Source organism: Coregonus lavaretus (assembly GCF_964263955.1).
Source record: "Coregonus lavaretus genome assembly, chromosome: 3".
Lineage (NCBI taxonomy): Eukaryota > Metazoa > Chordata > Actinopteri > Salmoniformes > Salmonidae > Coregonus > Coregonus lavaretus.
In genome coordinates, this window is record NC_139990.1 from 31,130,341 (window position 1) to 31,151,819 (window position 21,479).

A 21,479-nucleotide genomic window follows, 5' to 3' on the forward strand; every position below is an offset into this window, starting at 1 on the left:
AGCCTCCAAAACATGTCCTGATATGACCTAAAGGTTGAGCCAAACTGAGTGAGCCTTGTGTTATAGTCTGGTAGACCAGTGAGAGCATTGTAAACTCTGACGAGAAGGAAATAGAACTCCACTTCAGAGTGGCAGTGAAATGAACTAACATATTACCGTAATGCAGTTAGACTGAATATCCTGTCTGGCAGTAGTCCACACATTGGAGTAGTCCACGCACTGTGAGCCTTCAACACTGTGGGTAGAGAGCAAGCTGAAGACACTGTATCCCTTTTGCTAGAAGAGAATGGACATGAGCTACTTAAGGTTATTCAATCAAACCGCAGACCTAAGGTCAGGTCAAGGTGAATAACAGACAAAAAGAAAAAGAGAACATTGAATCCTACGCCAAGAAATTTAAAATACGCCATCGTTAAAAGAGTAGAATACTGAAAGTCTTTAATTAAGGCTTTTAACATTATACATAGAGAGGGTTTTTGAAAGAGATCTTTAATTGAGAAAGGATCAAGTTCCCTTCCTTGTCATTAAATGTCCATGTCTCCCAGCAGTTAGAGCAGTTATTGCTGGGCTGAAACTCCATGTATGGTACATCCAGTTCAGAGTCCTTTTGTCATAATATCTGTATTCCCTTTATAAACCTCTGTTGATTAAATATACTTAATTTTATAGTAAAATATCTATATTCCCCTTTTCTCATCCAGGGTTGATTTCACAGTCTTTCTTTTACAGTTCATAGTCCTTGGTATATGATATCAGTATTCCCCTGGGGTTATTGGCCTGGAATCATTTTTTATTTCATAGCCCTTTTCTCATACCGTGCTTCCAGGAATGAAACTTTCACCTTGGTTTTTGATAAAGCTCCATCCTCCAGTCCCTTTGTCATCCAATGCCGCCTTTAAAAATGTACAAAACAGCCAGTCGAAAATGGCCTAAAATTGTATTAGTGTATCAGTATTGACTGCTCTCTTCTTTTTCCAGATACAATGGTTATATAACTGCACTGTATTGTCATCAAGAATATACAGTAACTGAATATACATAATTTGGTATGCATAGCTATTGATAAAGTGTAAACAGTATTTAGTTAAGAGGGCTTTATATTTTCACCAGTCCAGTCATGGCTTTAATCTGTTTTTGGAGCAACTGCTGTAAATCTTTTTTTTAAAACATGATAAGTTCCTTGCTGATTGGCTTGTTCAGTTTTGCTCCCTTTTACATCCATGACACACAACAGCCATTCTGTTTGCTCCTTGGAGTCACAAGCAGGACAAATAAACAGAGCGCATACAAAGAGACTCCACTTAAATCTCTCTCAGCTGCTTGGTTGCTTGTAGTTCTCAGCCTCCCCAGCAGGGGCATTGTAGTTTATGAGGCATACTTCCTTCTTCTCAATCTCTTCAAACTCCGTCACAGAGATGTCCTGGGGGATCTTCTCCTCTGAGTTGCTGCGTCCAGACAGCTTGTCTGGGTGCTCCATGTCGTTGAAGCGTTCGGCCACACACTGTGCGGTTAGCCTGGCCTCGGGGTCGTGGTCCCAGCACTCGTCTATAGTGCCGCACACCACCTGGATGCCCTGAGGGAGGAGCACAGAGACTTACAGTCAGCAGTGGTACACAGATACTGGAGTAGGTAGAGAGAGAGGTTGGCCCTAATCAGATGATCCTATGAAAAAGATTGCTGTTGTAAAACATTTATAAAATGTGCAAGGAAATTATGCAATAATTCTTCTGAGCATGTGTGCATTATGCACCTGCAGTGTGTGTGTGTGTGTGTGTGTGTGTGTGTGTGTGTGTGTGTGTGTGTGTGTGTGTGTTTGTGTGTGTGTATATAGGCCTATGTGTGCGTAAGAATATAATGAAGGCAGGGCTTGTTACTTACTGGGTGGTTGATCCAGCTGCTGGGGATCTCTGGTCGTCCCCTGTCTCTGAGAACACTGTCCTTCATACTCTCCACACACGGGTGCTCCCTCACCTTACCGAAGGGGGGCTCGTAATCCTTTACCTCTGTTCACAAACACACACAGAGCCGAACATTTAAAACAGGAGCCAGAGAGATACAGAAGACAAAATATATGTTATAGGTTAATATAGTAATTATTTTGCACTATGGCCTATTTATTGCCTTACCTCCATAACTTACTACATTTGCATTCACTGTATATAGATTTTCTATTGTGTTATTGACTGTACGTTTTGTTTATTCCATATGTAACTCTGTGTCGTTGTTGTTTTTATCACACTGCTTTGCTTTATCTTGGCCAGGTCGCAGTTGTAAATGAGAACTTTTTCTCAACTGGCTTACCTGGTTAAATAAAGGTTAAATAAAAAAATAGAACAAATACATTTTTTTGAAGAATCTCAAATATAAAATATATTTTGATTTGTTTAACACTTTTTTGGTTACTACATGATTTCATATGTGTTATTTCATAGTTTTGATGTCTTCACTATTATTCTACAATGTAGAAAATAGTAAAAATAAAGAAAAACCCTTGAATGAGTAGGTGTTCTAAAACTTTTGTCCGGTAGTGTATGTTTTAGGTTCATAGGATCAGGGGCCAGGGAAAACCTGCCTGAGAGAAACAGTCAATATTATTGCATTAGGTCTCAGTGAGAATGTGCTTGAAATAACTCACCAACTCAGCGTTGGCTCAGTGTCAGCTATCTTATAACGCAGCATCCAAGATGCTTGTTAAACCCCATGCAGAAATAATGTTTACTCAAGGCAGAATTTCAAAGAGTTGGCTTGGGATGATGCAGTCTGGAAACCTTGGTCAACGGTTTGCAGAGAATTATTTATCTTTACATTGATCTGATCTGTCCTTTGGGTAGAGCAACAAATCAAACTCAAGTTCACGTTGAAGAGCGGAGCTCTTGTATAAAAACATTTGTTTCAGAAAGGCCAAATGGGGTACCTAAAGTACTCTGACAAATTCTGTGTAAGAACCAAGGAGATTTCCGACGCCAAAAAAATTGTATGCCAGTAAGTCAATTATCCTCAATAGCTCCATATTGCAAAAACATTATTGTACAATAACATGGAATAGGCATGAGACAGAGCCAACTGAAAACAACAGGGTTATTCGGGGGCAATGGCACTGTGGCATTAAGAAATACATCCGCAATGAATTCCTGTACTGAAACTATTGTTTCACTTTTGCATTCGTTTAGTCCTGCCATCGTGAATAGAATGAAGACATGGAAATAGTATATGGATCATAATGAAAACCTTTACCATCTCACAACACAATCAATCAAAACAACGATGAGTTGACCTGTTAAGTAAGTGAAGTCAAAAGGCCCAGTGCAGTGAGAAATGTTATTTTCCTGTGTTTTATGTATATTTCCACACTATGAGGTTGGAATAACACAGGGAAATTGTGTAAGAGCTGCTTGAAAAGACTGCTTGAAATTTCAGCCTTTTGATGGGATGGAGTTTTGGCCAGCCAGTTTTGACATCACCAGGCGGTAAATGAGTTAATAGACCAATAAGAAAGAGAGTTCCAAATCTCTCCAATAACAGCAAATGTTCTGTTTTCCCCACCTCACTCAGATGACTCCCAGACAGTCCTAGCTAAATTCTTGCTTGAGAAATTGCTCTTTGCTAAGAAGCAATTTTTGTTTCTGTTTGACCATTTTAATTGAAAACAATCACAGTAAGGTATTTAATTGTTACCCAGAAATGATTTGATATTGAGATAAAAAATGCCTGCATTGGACCTTTAAAGCTGATCAGCTATTTCCCTGTACAGTACTGTAATACTGTCCAACTGAATTCCGGCTGACAGATGAGAAACGGGCAGTCCCTGCCCAGAAGAGAGGCCTCACAGCAAGTCCATATGCACACAGACAGGAATCGGATGCTAGGTCACGGCGTGAGCCAACAGCTGACTCTACAGGCATGAGCTTCCTGTTTTTGACAAGAAGATGTCCCTTATTTCAGTGTTTTAGCAAAAATACACCCACCCGCCCACTCATCTGTCATTATTCAAGTGAGTAAAGGAATAGTGGTTCTTCCTTTTTTTCTAGTGTCCCATGTAGCTCAGTTGGTAGAGCATGGCGCATGCAATGCCAGGGTAGAGGGTTTGATTCCCACGGGGGAGAAGTTTGAAAATGTATGCAATCACTACTGTAAGTTTGCTGGATAAGAGCATCTGCTAAATAACTAAAATGTAAATAGTTTCGGGGTAGTGTAATGGGAGCCAATTGCATTTTTTTTGGTGCAATTTTGTTTATCGTCTTATTCGAAAACAATAGCTCCCAAAATATGCCATATGAATTGCTGGTCTCCACACAAGCAGTGTTTGCTAAAAAGGAAGGAATGGTCAATATTGGTTTAAGAGAGAAACTGGTATTTTCAGGCCAACCAACCTAACATTAAATTCTGCAATGGATGAGACAACAACAAGACAGAGAATATAGCTAGTGGTTTGAGAAAAAAGGTTTAACACTGACTGGGTATATTACTGAGAACTGCTCATGCAAAGCAAGTGAGTTAAGTAAGGATGACCTGTTCAGTTAAGGTAAATTAATGACGTTATGAAGTATTTCTAAAGCACATATCACTTTCCTATTGACCCACATACCTGTTTTAGAACTGTTAATGAAGAAATCACCTTTTATGATAACTGATATATTGACACATTGAGATACATCATACATCAGAGAGGTGGTCCTTTTCACTCAGTGTGAGTTGTCATATGACATGAGAAAAGTCTGAAATGGTCTCAACAACAAAAAACTCTAGACCACCTTTACTCCACACAAAGAGACGCGTACAAAGCTCTTCCTCGCCCTCTATTTGGCAAATCTGACCATAATTATATCCTCCTAATTCCTGCTTACAAGCAAAAACAAAAGCAGGAAGTACCAGTGACTCGCTCAATACGGAAGTAGCACAGACTGGAATATGTAGCACAGACTGGCATTGAGGAGTACGCCACATCAGTCACTGGCTTCATCAATAAGTGCATCGATGAAGTTGTCCCCACAGTGACCATACGTACATATCCCAACCAGAAGCCATGGATTACAGGCAACATCTGCACTGAGCTAAAGGGTCGAGCTGCCGCTTTCAAGGAGCAGGACACTAATCCGGACGCTTATAAGAAATCCCGCTATGCCCTCCGACGAACCATCAAACAGGCAAAGCGTCAATACAGGACTAAGATTGAATCATACTACACCGGCTCTGACGCTCGTCAGAAGTGGCAGGGCTTGCAAACTATTACGGATTACAAAGGGAAGCCCAGCCGCGAGCTACCCAGTGACACGAGCCTACCAGACAAGCTAAATGACTTCTATGCACGCTTTGAGGCAAGCAACACTGAAGCATGCATGAGAGCACCAGCTGTTCCGGACGACTGTGTGATCACGCTCTCTGTAGCCGATGTGAGTAAGACCTTTAAACAGGTCAACATTCACAAGGCCGGATTACCAGGACGTGTACTCAGAGCATGCGCTGACCAACTGGTAAGTGTCTTCACTGACATTTTCAACCTGTCCCTGACCGAGTCTGTAATACCTACATGTTTCAAGCAGACCAACATAGTCCCTGTGCCCAAGAACGCCAAGGTAACCTGTCTAAATGACTACCGACCCGTAGCACTCACGTATGTAGCCATGAAGTGCTTTGAAAGGCTGGTCATGGCTCACATCAACACCATCATCCCAGAAACCCTAGACCCACTCCAATTCGCATACCGCCCCAACAGATCCACAGATGATGATCTCTATTGCACTCAACACTGCCCTTTCGCACCTGGACAAAAAGAACACCTACGTGAGAATGCTGTTCATTGACTACAGCTCAGCGTTCAACACCATTGTGCCCTCAAAGCTCATCACTAAGCTAAGGACCCTGGGACTAAACACCTCCCTCTACAACTGGATCCTGGAATTCATGACGGGCCGCCCCCCAGGTGTAAGGGTAGGTAACAACACATCTGCCACGCTGATCCTCAACATGGGGGCCCCTCAGGGGTGCGTACTTAGTCTCCTCCTGTATTCCCTGTTCACCCACGACTACGTGACCAAGCACGATTCCAACACCATCATTAAGTTTGCTGACGACACAACGGTGGTATGCCTGATCACCGTCAACGATGAGACAGCCTATAGGGAGGAGGTCAGAGACCTGGCAGTGTGGTGCCAGGACAACAATCTCTCCCTCAACGTGATCAAGAGAAAGGAGCTGTTGGTGGACTACAGGAAAAGGAGGGCCGAGCACGCCCCCATTCACATCGACAGGGCTGTAGTGGAGCGGGTTGCGAGCATCAAGTTCCTAAGGTGTCCACATCACCAACAAACTATCATGGTCCAAACACACCAAGACAGTCGTGAAGAGGGCACGACAACACCTGTTCCCCCTCAGGAGACTGAAAATATTTGGCATGGGTCTTCAGATCCTCAAGAAGTTATACAACTACACCATTGAGAGCATTCTGACTGGTTGCATCACTGCCTGGTATGGCAACTTCTCGGCATCCGACCGCAAGGCGCTACAGAGGGTAGTGCGTGTCAGAGGAAGGCCCTAAAAATGGTCAAAGACTCCAGCCACCCTAGTCATAGACTGTTCTCTCTGCTACTGCACGGCAAGCGTTACCGGAGTGCCAAGTCTAGGTCCAAAAGGCTCCTTAACAGCTTCTATCCCCCAGCCATAAGACTGGTGAATAGTTCATCTGTACCCCCGCACATTGACTCAGTACCGGTAACGCCTGTTTACAGCCTTGTTATCTTTATTTTATTGTGTTATTTTTTTAAACTTTAGTTTATTAAGTAAATATTTTCTAAACTCTTATTTTTCTTAACTGCAATGTTGGTTAAGTGCTTGTAAGTAAGCATTTCACGGTATTCGGCACATGTGACAAATACAATTTGATTTGATTTGAACAAGTGAATCAAAAAAAATTCTCAACATTTCCGCTCTGTAGTTCTCCATCGACTTCCTCTTGGTGGTTTGTAATGTTAACACAGTACATTTTTGGCAGCTCAGACATGTTTCCATAGGTTTAGACTACATGGCCAGCCTGTTGTCTTTTTTGGATCTCACCACCACACCGCCTCTCTCTCCCTCATGCTATTAACCATCAGGTCTCAGTCTGGTTTCCTGGTTCAAAGTCTGACCTGTTTAAGTTACAGTGCTGTTCAAACTGTACCCTGTGTTTGCGCAAGCATGCCACCACCTGAGTATATCTGAACCACTACGTGCCAGTTGACATTAAAGTTGAAATCAAAAACAAATCAAATTTTATTAGTCGCGTACACATATTTTGCACATGTTATCGCGGGTGTAGCGAAATGCTTATGTTTCTAGCTCCAACAGTGCAGTAACACCTAACAATACAATACGATAATGAAAAGGGGGAAAACATAATGACGAATGTAAACCCACAGACATACAGTACCCCTCATGCACATAGGAATGTGTTATTCTCTGTCTTCATCATACAGTACTTTGTATTGGTTCTTTTCTAGTACACTATCTACAGTATAGTAGTATAATAATTCAAGAAAACAGATCCTCATAGAGCTAACAAAAGTCTGCTTCTGATCCGAAGCCAAAAAAGTAACAGGAATCTGTAGTCTTGACAAGAGTCACAGCTTGACACTCTCTCCCTCCATCTTGGAGAACGATACACTTTTCTATTCTACTCCTCTCCTCTGATGGTTTTGATTAAGCTGAGAGTTTGTGGCGATGGCTCTGACCTTGTTTTATATTCCTCACAGGTTGTTAAAGCCCTGGGTGACAGACAGACAGCCAGACAGACAGGCTGCAAACTAGCCAGGAAGCCAGACACAGACAGCCATCCAGACAGCCAGCCAGACAGGAAGACATACCCTTACGAAAGAAACACATTAATTTCATGTGAACACATGTAGTGTTCCAAAATCACATGTTTTCATGTGATCACGTGATCTTATGTGAAACTAATGTGGTAACATGTAAAGCAACATGGGATAACATGAAACTACACGTGAAAACTTGTGATCACATGTGAAGTGTTACAAAAACATGTGAAATTTCATGTGAAATCATGTGATTTTCCACATGTGAAATCATGTGGTTTTTCTGTAAGGGTACAGACAGACAGAAAAGACAGACAGACAGCTTGCCAAACAGCTTGCCAGACAGCTAGCCAGACAGCTTGCCAGACAGCTTGTCAGACAGCTAGCCATACAGACAAACAGACAAGACAGACAGCATGGGGCCCATTCAGGCTTGAGGTGAGGCCATGACATCTGGATAGCAGCTGCCTTTCTCCACTATACCCTAACCCTGTCTTCTCCCTCAGGGGAGTGAAGGAATTTCTCCTACAGTGGGACGGTCAACACCACTGTTCTCCCATTCCTCTCTAAACCCGCCATGGAACGCCCTCCCGTCTTTCCCGCCCCTAATTCCAGCCGTGCAAATTATATGGGAAAGACATTTCGGGAAAAGAGACGGCCCCGGGACGATGTATTTATTACTTTCTCCCACAGTTGTTTCTTTTTACTTGTCCTTATTTTTACTTAGAGGATAAAGTGTGCATTGTGATGGCTGCTGCTGCTTTCTCTGAGGTCGCGACTGACCCTGTTGACAGACAGGCGCGTTCGTACCATGTGACAGATCCCAGATCATACGAAAGGCCCCGAAACTGTGACAAAGTGGCTATGAACTGACTGACTGCCTGTGTTATGTGGCGGTCTGCCAGGCAAGGCAGCGAGACAACGGGAGCTGTTCTGACATCTGTCTGCTGAGGCACTGTGGCAGGTGGCGGCTGAGACAGACAGACAAACAGACAGACAGGGAAGCCTTGGCGGCTTCACCTACCCACTCATTATAATGATGCACTGAGATGTGTCAGTCTGTGTTTGGGGAAGAGGGAAGAGTGTGTGTTTTCTAATTTGAGAGGAGTTTTATGCCATCAATATTGACTCACCGAGCTGGGATGATAGCATGGGAAGTGGTAAAAATGCATGTACTGTAGTTATGTGAGTGCCAGTTTCACTGACATAGATAGTAGCATTTGTTGAGTTAGTCATTCTAACTCTACAAACATTTTACCCCCAAGGGAATATCCAAACAAACTGTCAGCGCAGCAACGTTATTACACAAAATAAGGCAGCTTCTTGCTGTACCAAGGTGGGAGAATAGGTCAATTCCAACAGCGATTTAACTTTTCAATATGGGAAAGTCTCCTTGGGCCTTCCTAACGCACTAGACATTTCACCCCTCCACTGTTATCGGAACAGATGCCAGTCTATGGGAAGACGAGTGGTACTGCCTGGGAGAGACCAGACTAAACCAAAACATGGATTATCCCAGCTGCTTCTCTCCTCACCGGTCCTATTCCCATCCAGGAGTAGGAAGGCGCCCCGCTTCCCCTCTCCCGTAAATCCATGCTATCCTGGCCTCTCACCACTGTCTGTCTACAGTGCCAGCGGGAATAGTCGTGGATGGTGGATGAACGTAATGTCATGACGTGGGGGAAGAGTAAATTATTACTGTAGAGTATAGGCCTCAGCACAAGAGACTGCTGAGAGAGAGAGAGGAAGGGAGAGAGGGAGACAGACAGAGAGCGAGCGAGAGGGTGATAAAGAGAGAGAGAGACAAACAGACAGACAGAGAGAGAGAGAGAGAGAGAGAGAGAGAGAGAGAGAGACAAACAGACAGACTGAGTGAGTGAGTGAGTGAGTGAGTGAGTGAGTGAGTGAGTGACGAGGAGAGAGAAAGCAAGAGAGAGGGGAAATTAACTATTTTCATTTCAGAGGTGTACCCAATGGGCACACATATAGTATTCTTCACCCCCTGCCGATGGAGGAAAAAGTGAGAGGGTCTAACAGGCTGATCATTTGGCCATTTTTCCTTCAAAGGGCTCTGTGGCAGCGCTACCGAGGTGACAGCGTTTAAGGGGCCACTAGTTACCAAAGGGAAAACAGGAAATGGCCGCGCTGGAAGCAGGCGAGCACCAACACTAACATTCAATCAACGTTCTGACACAATGGTCAAACAGGATCACCCACAAGACAAAATGGACCACAGAGACACAGAGAGAAGTGAAAAATAAATTCCTCCCTGTCACATAAAATATGGCCCTGTGGCTTGCCGTAGGATGCCCATTGGATAATCACCCATTTGTATTATTTGCCCATATCCTGGCCTTGTTGTTCAGAGAGATGACAAACAGGAAGAATGGTACATTAGTGAAGGGAAGGCTGTTGTTCTTTGAGAATTGTGTTTTTGACACGTTTTGGTTTCTCTGAAATGGTTCCCACACCACAGTAAGTAATGGAGATGTGAGACACTGGCTGTGTGAAAGTGCACACTTCGGGAGAAAGGTGGAAAATCGAGACCCACCCCCTTTATTCCCATATGCATAATAGGTGGCCAATACACTATAAACACCTTAAAGCGGTACTACCTACCCCTGTTTCAGTAAAAAGCTGAGGGATGGGACTGGAGAAATGTAACCACTCCCAAATTCATAGAAAGAGCTATAGATGCAAGGACTGACTATCCATGATATCATAATTATGGTTGTAACCATGTTTTTAGGCTATATAGTGTTTGTTTACATTTACTTTGTTTACAAACAAGCTTAAGGGAACCTTTACAGAGAAGTACACCTATCCCTCTATATCACTTACACAAGGTCACTACTTAAAATCAAAATATTGCTCTCCTGCCTGTAAATTCGCTACTGTCTAATGCAGCACAGTCACGTGATTGGTCAGAATTAATGTGGTGTTACTTTACCTCCAATGGCATTGCACCTGGAGGTGATCTCCCACAGTACCAGGGCCATTGAGTAGACGTCTGTCTGCTTGAACGACTCAATGTTCTCCAGGTTGATCCTGGACTCCAGCACCTCAGGGGCCATGTACCTGGCAGTGCCCACCTGTAGAGTGAGACCAACAAGGACAAGATTATCATTATCAAAACTGTTCTATTCTATTCTGTTATTTTCTATTCTGTTCTATTCTGTTTTATTCTGTTCTATTGTATTGTATTGTATTCTGTTCTATTCTACTCCATTCTAATGCTATTGATAGTAGAACATGCATGAATGCTTCCAGTACCATGTAACAGTACAATTCAACTGCAGTTTTAACTGACAGCCTGGGCTGTTTGTCTAATTCCTGTAATAAAACAAAAGGCCTAGCAGCACTTGCTCTATGGATATCATTCATCTGTTGTCCAGAAGAGGAGCTCGTAAAAGAAAGTGAGCCAGACACTAGTGTGTCTGAAATGGCACCCTATTCCCAAAATAGTGCACTACTTTTCACCAGGGCCCTATGAGCATTGGTCAAATAAAATGGCACCCTATTCCTACATAGTGCCCTAATCATAGAGAATATGGTACCATTTTGGATGCAGCCTAAGTAGAAAGGAGAGACAGGAGTGAATAATCTGTACCTGTCCACTGTTGGCCAGCTCGTCCACAGACAGCGAGTTGTCCAGACGCAGACCCAGGCCGAAGTCACACAGGACGCAAGTGAGGTCCCCCTTCACCAGGATGTTGGAGCTCTTGATGTCCCGGTGGACGATGGGCACCTTGTAGCGTCCGCACAGCGTGTGGTCACTGTGCAGGTGGGCCACGCCCCTCGCCAGAGACCCGCCCAGCACCCACAGGTCGTCCCAGCTGATGACGTGGCGCGTCAGGTACTCCTGGAGGTTGCCCCGGGGGTGGTAGGCCGTGATCAGCCAATACTGTTTCTCCACCTTACGTTCCTCCGCGGTCAGGAAGTGCAGGACGTTCTCGTGGCGCAGGTCGGCGTCCGAGAAGATGTCCTTCTCGTTCTTCCACGAGGCATACTCTTCATCTGCAAAAATCTTGACGGCGACGGTCTCGAAAGGCTCGCCGGCCCCCGTGGCGCCCTGCTTCAGCTTGGCCTTGTAGACCTCTGCGAAGCGGCCCTTGCCCACCTGGGCGTCCAGCTCGATGGGGAGGAGCTCCGTATTGTGGTTGAGGTTGTTGGCGTGCGTGGAGCTGCTGTCCGAGCCGTCGTCGTCCATCATGATGGCGCGGTTGACGCTGAAGTCAAGAGGTGTCTTCTTGCGCTTGGCGCCGGCGCGCCGCTGGTGGTAGATGCGGTACCAATAGAAGGATGTGATGACCAGGACGGCCAGAACCAGCAGAGGAACCAGGCTGACCAGGATCACCGACACCACCTGGGAGTCAAGAGAGTCTGGGGTGGAGAGGAAAGACAAGAGAGAAAAAGAGAGACAAGGTAGATGTTATAGATTAGTTATACAATACCTTGCATACTTGGTAAAAATATTGTAGAATATACACTACCGGTCAAAGTTTTAGAACACCTACTCATTCAAGGGTTTTTCTTTATTTTTACTATTTTCTACATTGTAGAATAATAGTGAAGACATCAAAACTATGAAATAACACATATGGAATCATGTAGTAACCAGAAAAGTTTTAAACAAATCAAAATATATTTTATATTTGAGATTCTTCAAATAGCCACCCTTTGCCTTGATGACAGCTTTGCATACTCTTGGCATTCTCTCAACCAGCTTCATGAGGTAGTCACCTGGAATGCATTTCAATTAACAGGTGTGCCTTCTTAAAAGTTAATTTGTGACAAGGTAGGGGGGGTATACAGAAGATAGCCCTATTTGGTAAAAGACCAAGTCCATATTATGGCAAGAACAAATATATTTTCATTTGTTTAACACTTTTTGGATACTACATGATTCCATATGTGTTATTTCATAGTTTTGATGTCTTCACTATTATTCTACAATGTAGAAAATAGTAAAAATAAAGAAAAACCCTTGAATGAGTAGATGTTCTAAAACTTTTGACCAGTAGTGTACCTATTCTGTACCATAGATTAGACCTGCCCCCCAGTTAGGTATATTCTACAATACTTATTTATACACCTCTACAATATTAGAACTCCTCAGTTCTCATACTCTACTCTAAAACTTGAGTATATTTTCACAATAGCCTTTTCACTCGCTATGAGTAGCTGGACTGACCACAAGGGTCACACTGCATAGAAAACAATGACCACAAAGGACTAAGTGGGATACATGACGAGTGCAGTAGCTTATACTTTGACATTTGACATTTCAGTTGTGCTTGAATGTCATACATACTATACAGTACATTACATTCCAACTCCTTCTGCACTAGGAAATCAATAGGAAGTAGCCAAGTAGCTATATTGTCTCAGAGCATCTTGCTATGCGCAACGTACCCTGCTCTTTTCCAGTAAAGCAGAGGAACCTCACACTTCCATGAGGAATGTCAATAAGCATCTGAAAGCTACGAAGCTGAAGTTAGCTTGTTGGCTGTTAAACACACCAAGGCTGAACCATGCCCCAGTCAACCACATATTGTGTTTCCTTTATAGACCTAGTCTATGTCTGATTCTTATGCTCTTAAGGAGTGATGTCTGTGTCTGCTAGTCCGAGTAATCTGGGGAAGGTTTATGCATATGCTATGTTTACAATCCTATTTCTGGGGATGGCAGAAGTCTCGTAAAAACATAATAAAACACAACATGTCACGCAAAATCCCAGATCCCAGATCAGTTAGGATTTGAAGGGTTGTAAATGAGTCATTAACATGCTGTCTGAACAGGCAGACTATGACTGCTGGGGTGGCTGCTGGTGTTCTATAAATACAGACAGAGATACTGTATTAGGAACATGTTTGGCAGTGGAGGATTGTGTGTGTGTGCCTGCATGTGTGTCTGCGTACGTGCATGCATTTGTGTGTGTGTGTGTGCGTGTTTGTGTATTTGTGTGTCTATGAACGTGTGTGTGCATACAATACAGAAAGTGCCCGTCAAGCGCTTACTCGCTCGCTCCTTTTTTTCAGTCAGGAAACCACGTCTGAAATCTTCAACGTGCCCTCAGTGGAGTTTGTTTTTGTTTTCGCAGAGTGAGAGAGAGAAGCGATCCGTCATAACAAACCTGTCCCTGTGGCTCTGCCATCTCTCAGTGAATATGGCCCACAGAGGAAAGTTTTGTAGTTCCTACCCCCCCTTGGGGCCGGGTTCAAGAACATTGTATTAAACACGCATACGCTGTTTTCACCTTTTATTTCTGTTTGTTACGTACATAATGCTTCAAGTGAGTAGTGTTGTCATATGTTATGTGGTGAGCATGAAGTTAGATGGTGTACAGCGGAGCTATCCATCCTCCACGGTGAGGTGAAATGTTTTTCCATGACGTCGTTGTTCGCGATGTGCAGATGCTTTCAATTTTGGGCTCTGGAAAGCCAGTTCTTGAAAATGTACCTCTGTGTTATTACTGCTTGGATGCTGTAGTCAAAATACATTTGATTCCAGGGCCAAGATTAGAATGAGAGACTACAGCCAAAATGCCTCCGCAATGCAAAACCTGTTTGCAATCTTGTATATGGAGGGTGTATAACAGTACACACATGTTAGCGTCTTACTTGACAACCTAATAAGGAATTGCTTAAGCGTTCATTACTTTTGAGTTACGTCAAAAGTGTTAGTAAACTATATCATCAATTGTAATGCCTAGCCTACATAACACAATCTTAGCGATTATATAACTGGTGACATAGGGACTCACAGAAGGTGAAGAAGACATGGTCATTGCACTTGTATGACCAATAATAATGCCTACAAAAGACTATCTTCAGCATGACATAACAGGTGGCATAGCAATACATAGGGACTTACAGGGGGTGAAGAACACGTGGTTGTTGCACTCGTCCTCGGAGCAGGAGCAGATGAAGAACTGGGAGCCCATGCCATTCCTCTCCCTCATCTCACACTTGCTGTTGTTATAGTCCTCCAGCATCAGACCATGCAGCTTATGGGCTGGGTTGTGGCATATCGTGTCTATGGTGACATTGTCATCTTTCATCCTCCTAGAAACAAGAAAACAGGAGCCATTAGTTCCACTCCAATTCAGTTTTATGAAACAGATCGAAAATGTAAGCTACAGTAATAAAAGGGAAAATAACTTGACAAATTAACAAATTGTAGTCTAAGCATTATCGTAATGATTTGATACAGAGGTCAGGTTAGGTTGTACTGAATATATCCCCCAGTTACAAAATACTACCGTACATGTGCAGTGAATAATCCTGAAGGTGCACAAATGGACCTACAAATGGGCACTCAGGTCTCCTGCTGGTGGTGTGGAGATTATGTAGTGAAACCCATTTTAAGAGGTGTTGCTGTGAACATGGCATTAGGAGTTCTGCTGACTTCAGCTCCTACTGCTGTAAATGTAATGAGAAACAGTGGCATTGCCTTCAGCTTCGAACAGGAGACCAAATCTAGTTCTCCACTTTTTTAACATTCAAATTTCGCAACTATATTTGGTTGGGTTAGTGGGTGGGGCACTCTTGGGTTTGGCTACTTAGCTAAACCTTGTTGACGGCAAATTTAGTTTTTAAACGACAAATCAACCAAGCAAGATTATTAATTTCTGCTCTGTCACTCACTAACATGGTCGTAGTGTGTCACTGTCCCCACTGCCCAGCATGCTCTCCTAAGGTCAAGTTTAAAGGTCATTCCAACTCCCAATGAGAGATGATGAGGGGTACTGTAGTCACTCACCAGATGCTGACACACACGTCATCTGGATGGGGGCAGATGGATGTGATCCTACAGTCGGTCATACAGCTCTCTGTGCCCGTACAGCTGGTAGATTCCACGTCACAGAACTTACACAGACGCCTCAGCTTCAGCATGCTCAGTGACGAGACCCCTGGGGCGGAGACACAAAGAGATAGGGGATTGATAGTTTACAAAGGGATATGGTTATTTGAGGCAGTCAATAGTTAGTTAGTTTAGGTTACTCATGTGTCATCAAATACGTTCACTCTTTACTGCAGCACTTTACTTCACGCCAGCAGCATACTAGCCTACATGCCACTGCTGGATTGCCTCTGAAGCTAAGCAGGGTTGGTCCTGGTCAGTCCCTGGATGGGAGAACAGATGCTGCTGGAAGTGGTGTTGGAGGGCCAGTAGGAGGCACTCTTTCCTCTGGTCTAAAAAAAATGCCCCAGGGCAGTGATTGGGGACATTGCCCTGTGTAGGGAGCCATCTTTTGGATGGGACGTTAAACGGGTGTCCTGACTTTCTGTGTTCACTAAAGATCCTATGGCACTTACTGTAAGAGTAAGAGTAGGAGTGTTACCTCTGGTGTCCTGGCTAAATTACCATTCTGGCCCTCATACCATCATGGCCACCTAATCATCCCCAGCTTCCAATTGGCTCATTCATCTCCTCTCCCCTGTAACTATTCACCAGGTCGTTGCTGTAAATGAGAATGTGTTCTCAGTCAACTTACCTGGTAAAATAAGGGTTAAAAAAAAGAAAAAAAAGTATCTATTACAAATGGGTACAGTTCACTCTGAGGGTCTAAAACACAAGATAAGAACTTTGACCGGGATTTAATTTGATCGCGGTAAATGCTGCAGATGTTGGCTCAATTACCTTTAAATGTCAAGCGCGCTATAGCACAGTTTTGGATTGAACCCCGGCCGTTGTTTGCTTTCATATGAGCCTAAACTGTACTAACCCAACGAAGATGATAACTTTGCTCGACTTGGGAAACTGACATTTCCCTCCAATTACACTGACAAACAAAAGGCTACAAACACCAGAAAGGTGAACTTTCTCATCTAATATATTACATATTAACATGGACATCTCCTACACTGTAAGAGTTTGGTCTGTTGAACATCAGTGAGTACAGTGAAACATTAACCTCATATCTCAGTCCAGACTATGTGAAGGAATGTATCATTACTGAGAGACTTGACAATTTCACTTTGGAAATAATATGTGAAACAGACAAAAATGATGTTCCTTTCGGTACTATGTAGCTAAGTATAATTATTCCAAGAGACAGTTTTCAAAGTAACTGATACATTTGTATTCCTGTGTTCTTCCCCAATTCATTCTCTAATCCATTAATTACAATGTTACATGTACATTAATTTTTCAACCATATGTAAACTATTTCCCTAGAGCCTAAATTCTACTGTGAACAATCAGCACATTCTGCAGTGCCATCCATCTACTATGGTCGTGTTAAGACTTGACTTCACACGGGCAGTCAGTGGTGTGTTGTGTGCCTGTTTGTGTTTGATAGTCATCTCTACTGAGACAACCACTAGACAAGACATAAAAACAAACAAAGGGAACATTGAACATCAGTATATCTTTCAGTCGTGTAGTCTTTAATTTGGGAATTTGATTAGTTGGTGTCTTGCCAATTCACTTTGTGAATATCAAAAAGCAGTAGATAATGTTGGAGCGTGTATTTGTTTGTTTGTGTGTGTGTGTGTGAGAGAGAGAGAGAGAGAGAGAGAGAGAGAGAGAGAGAGAGAGAGAGAGAGAGAGAGAGAGAGAGAGAGAGAGAGAGAGAGAGAGAGAGAGAGAGAGAGAGAGAGAGAGAGAGAGAGAGAGAGAGAGAGAGAGAGAGAGAGAGAGAGAGAGAGAGAGAGAGAGAGAATAAATAAGTGTTTGTGCGTGTGCAACACCCAAATAAATTCTACTGGTTATCTGGCTGTCCTTGCACTGCGTGTGCTGCTCCTGATAAACATTAGACTGCATGCTGCTGTTTGGCTGAAGTAAGAGCATACAAATCCCAGACACATGGCAACTCCTCCAATCCCAATTACTATGAAGGAATGCTGTTTTCACTACAATCACCACAGTAAAGTATGTGGGAACAGGGATCTTTTGGCTGCGAGATGGGGAGAGGACATCTCTATCTCCCTTGACTTTATCTATCAGCACTGGTCTGTACCACTGGGAAAATATGCAAGCATTATCCAGCCCCAAACCCCACATGGGTCGTTTTATCATTTGAAGACTTGGTCCAACTTTACACACTAGCTGCGTCTGAAATGGCATCCTATTCACTATATAGTACACTACTTTTGACCAGGGCCCACAGGGTTCTGGTCTAAAGTAGTGCACAATAAAGGGTATACAGGGTGCCATTTCAGACGCAGCTAGTGTTTCTTTAGTGAATAGCCATTCTGTATCATTGGTGAGAGGAACATTGTCCCTAAGAGCAAAAATGTGTACTATTGCTGGGTTTGCCCACCTGTTACAAAAGCTAATCATAATTTAGAGAGTTATGCTGTTGGAGGGTGCCAGTGAACTGTCGATTACCTTAATAATTGCCGCAATAACACGTAGACAGCACATTTCGAACACTAAATAAAGTTAAACTATAACCCCAAAACAGTCCACTTTGGTTAGCCTGTAAGGCTAAGGTAGAATGGATCAAACAATCTTCAGGCCTTTCTCACTGAGGGGTTGGAAAGAGAGAGCAAGAGAGAAAGAAAATGCAAGAAAGAGAAAGAAATTGAGAGATTTTGCACCCTAGAGAGCACCGCCACATATCTCCCTTCTTTTCCATTTGCTCTCCTTCCAGACCTTTATGGCATGTCTTTAGCGTTAATAAAAACAGAAACTGACCGAAATCAGACGCTCCTAATTGCTAAAACAAAGATTAAGTGAAATTAAGTCAAAAGAGATGGAGGAGGGCGAGATCTTACACACTGAATGATGTCACTGCCACATACCCACACTAAGTCTAAGTGTAACAGACTGCACACATAGGAAGAGAAAGTTCAACCTGTTACTTGCATCAGCAGTGTCCTCGTGACACAACCAATAGTGAAAGTGGGTTATTGGCAGTTAACTGGGCCTGTCTGCATGTGCAGCTCGAGGATTTCCTCATAGGCTCTGGTCAAAAGTAGTTTACTATATAGAGAATAGGGCGCCATTTGGGACGCAACCTGGGTCTCCGCTGTATTGGACCAGCTGGCAGGGGTGCGAACCTGATAGAGCCACTTTGTCAGGTCATGTGACCATCCATGTCAAAATAATCACCCCTCTCTCTAATGTCGGTACAGGAGAGAGAGAAAATAAGGTTCTCTTCCCTCCAACGTCCTCACAGTGCAGTAGTATACTGTATCTCTCTATGTTAGAGAATATGAAGGTTACTGACTTAGGAGATAATGTTATACTTCTGCACCAGGACAAAAAGCCTACTGTAGCTGCCTGTTCACAACCTGCAAGGTGGAGTAGAGCTGCAGCTTGAAGCAACAGAAATACAACCTGCAAGTCTGAAAACCAGAGTAACTGGAGCAGATCTAGAGAAGCCACATCCACTGCAGGTGGCAGCATTCACACAGCAGTATAGACAGTGAAGTATCCATGGTATTAGGCTATATTCTGTTATTCCTGTTTCTAGGGTGTACTGTACATGTCTGAGTTGCTTAAACAAACCAATAAAGACATTCATATAAAGTACTGCAGAGGTGTACAATTTAGAATTTGGCCTGAGGTGAAGTTTGTAGTCTGTTATAGAGTTATAACAGAACAGCTAAGAATGATCTCGGGCTGAGTGCTGGTAGTTGTGGAGTGAAAAGTAATTATATCATTAGAAAAACTCCTCTCAAAGTGTATGTAATTTAAGCCCAAGGAGGCGGGCTATGGTGGGGATGAATGCTGTTAATTGTCACCCAGGGCAAAATATAATTGCAGATGTGGGGGAGAGAGGATTATAAGAAGTCAACGGTGTTTGGTGCCATTGGGACTGGGTTGGAGTTGGAGACAAGGGCAAATAGATTACAATTTATGATGTGTCTACCTTGCAAATGATAGACCAAATATAATTCCCACTTCCAGTGTCAACAATGTACATCAGAATGAAAAGTCCCATTAGTAGGACCACCATGCAGGTTTTCTATCGCAACAGGTGATGTAGCTAAACCTCCTCCCACTGTGTTAAGCAGCCACTTTAATTCACAACATGGGCCTACTTCCCATTTACAGAAACATCATGGCACACACTCAAATTATTTTCTGATGTGATTTCCTCTTGGAAAATACTAGCGCCCACTTGAAGTATTGAAAATAGTTAGAAATTATGCTCATACATTCATTCCATCCCCACTTTAGTAAAAAAGTATGATTTGGGTATAAATGTACCACAGTTCCTGAGTTCCTGATATTGAACAACACTGACTGCGTAATTTGCATACATTAAATACTATGCATACAAATTCGCAGTAACACCAGCCAATCAATATATTTGCGAGGTTTAGCTGAAATGAGATGAACATTTTGCCTTCCACCAAAATGTAGAGTTTTAAAGCTAGATTACGTTTGACCACCTGCTACAAAAATTGAATGGCAATTTAGAAGTTATAATTTGGGGAAACAGAAACAAGTGTCAACGTTACTAGCGGTCAATAACCTCATAAATGTTTCAATAATTACTTTAATACCTTGATAACACTATAGCCAACCACCAACATTCATAGGCTACTTGAAATAAAGTTTTAACTCACCCTTCTGTTCTAGCAGAATACTACCAAAGAGTATCGTTCCACACCAGAAAGCAGAAAACCGAAGAAGCTCCATTTAGAAACGGACTATAAACTCCTCTTCTTTTCATTTACTTAAGCCTTGATTATAGTAAATATCCAGACTTTAATTCGAGACGTTCTTCTGATTTTTTTTCGGTTCGCCTGTTGCTCTCCTGCGTCTCAAGCAACCCCCAGTTAAAGTAAATAGTGCAGGCAGAACTTGCATACATACTGAGTCGGACAGTATGTATGCACTTTTCATGAAACAGGAAATCTTCAGAAAGGGCAGGACAGTTTTTTTTCTTTAGGCTACTTCTGAACTGCTGGACTTGTGGCTCACTGGTCTTGAAACATGTTATTATGAGCACAGAACAAGGCAAAACTTGAAATGACACGCTCCAAAATAGATGGCAATGATTTCGAAAGAAGTGAGGAGAAGTATACATCCAAACAAAACATGAACTTAACACTTCTCTACTTACAATTATGCAACAATTTCAGTCATTTTTTACATTTTTATACACTTCACTGTGTCATTTACCATAACACACAAATTATTGATCAGACAACATTCAACTGTGTCTGATGTCCACAAACATAAGAACAAATTACATAACTTCTTTACTTGTTCATTAGACATCTGATACATTGTCCCCCTCCTGCATATCTCTTTTCCTGAGGAAAGCTATCATTCATCAGAGGGGGGGCAGTAGAGGTGGTGAGTGCTCCTTGTTCCTTGGTGTTGGTTTGATGGGTGGTACTCAGGGGTTAAGTCCACTGTAACACCAATAAATTACTGCTATATTGCTGGGCTGCCAGCATATGTTTTCACTTTGCATACTCAAACCATGATGTCAGACTTCAAACCCATGGGCGCAACTTTCACTGGGGACGGGGGGACATAACCCCCCCACATTCTGAAATTGCATTTTTGTCTTCCCCCCCAGTTTTATCATTGCACTGTGATACAAAAAGCGGCACAGGTGTGCTTTAGGACCTTTAGGCCTCAGAGGGGTTGGTTAGGCTGTTTGGTGGTTTTAGGACCGCATGGACACCACAAAGCGTACGAATAGAGGCAGCTGTTGTCTGTGTGTGTTGTGCTTTTTCTCTGAGTTGTTGTCACGGATTCTGCCGAGACTGCCCT

The 21,479-nt window shown here is 43.0% G+C and overlaps 1 protein-coding gene across 1 annotated transcript; it reads right to left on the minus strand.

Annotated features, from left to right (window-relative positions):
* Positions 1–414: 414 nt before the first annotated feature.
* On the minus strand, positions 415–20,537 carry LOC311115611 (TGF-beta receptor type-2-like). Its single transcript, XM_084157321.1, has 7 exons — positions 20,318–20,537; positions 15,552–15,702; positions 14,664–14,854; positions 11,398–12,170; positions 10,738–10,879; positions 1,879–2,003; positions 415–1,573 (listed from the first exon to the last, which is right to left on the minus strand). The coding sequence occupies exons 1-7, from the start codon at positions 20,388–20,390 to the stop codon at positions 1,313–1,315; spliced, it is 1,716 nt and encodes a 571-aa protein (XP_084013447.1). The 5' UTR covers positions 20,391–20,537; the 3' UTR covers positions 415–1,312.
* Positions 20,538–21,479: the final 942 nt, after the last annotated feature.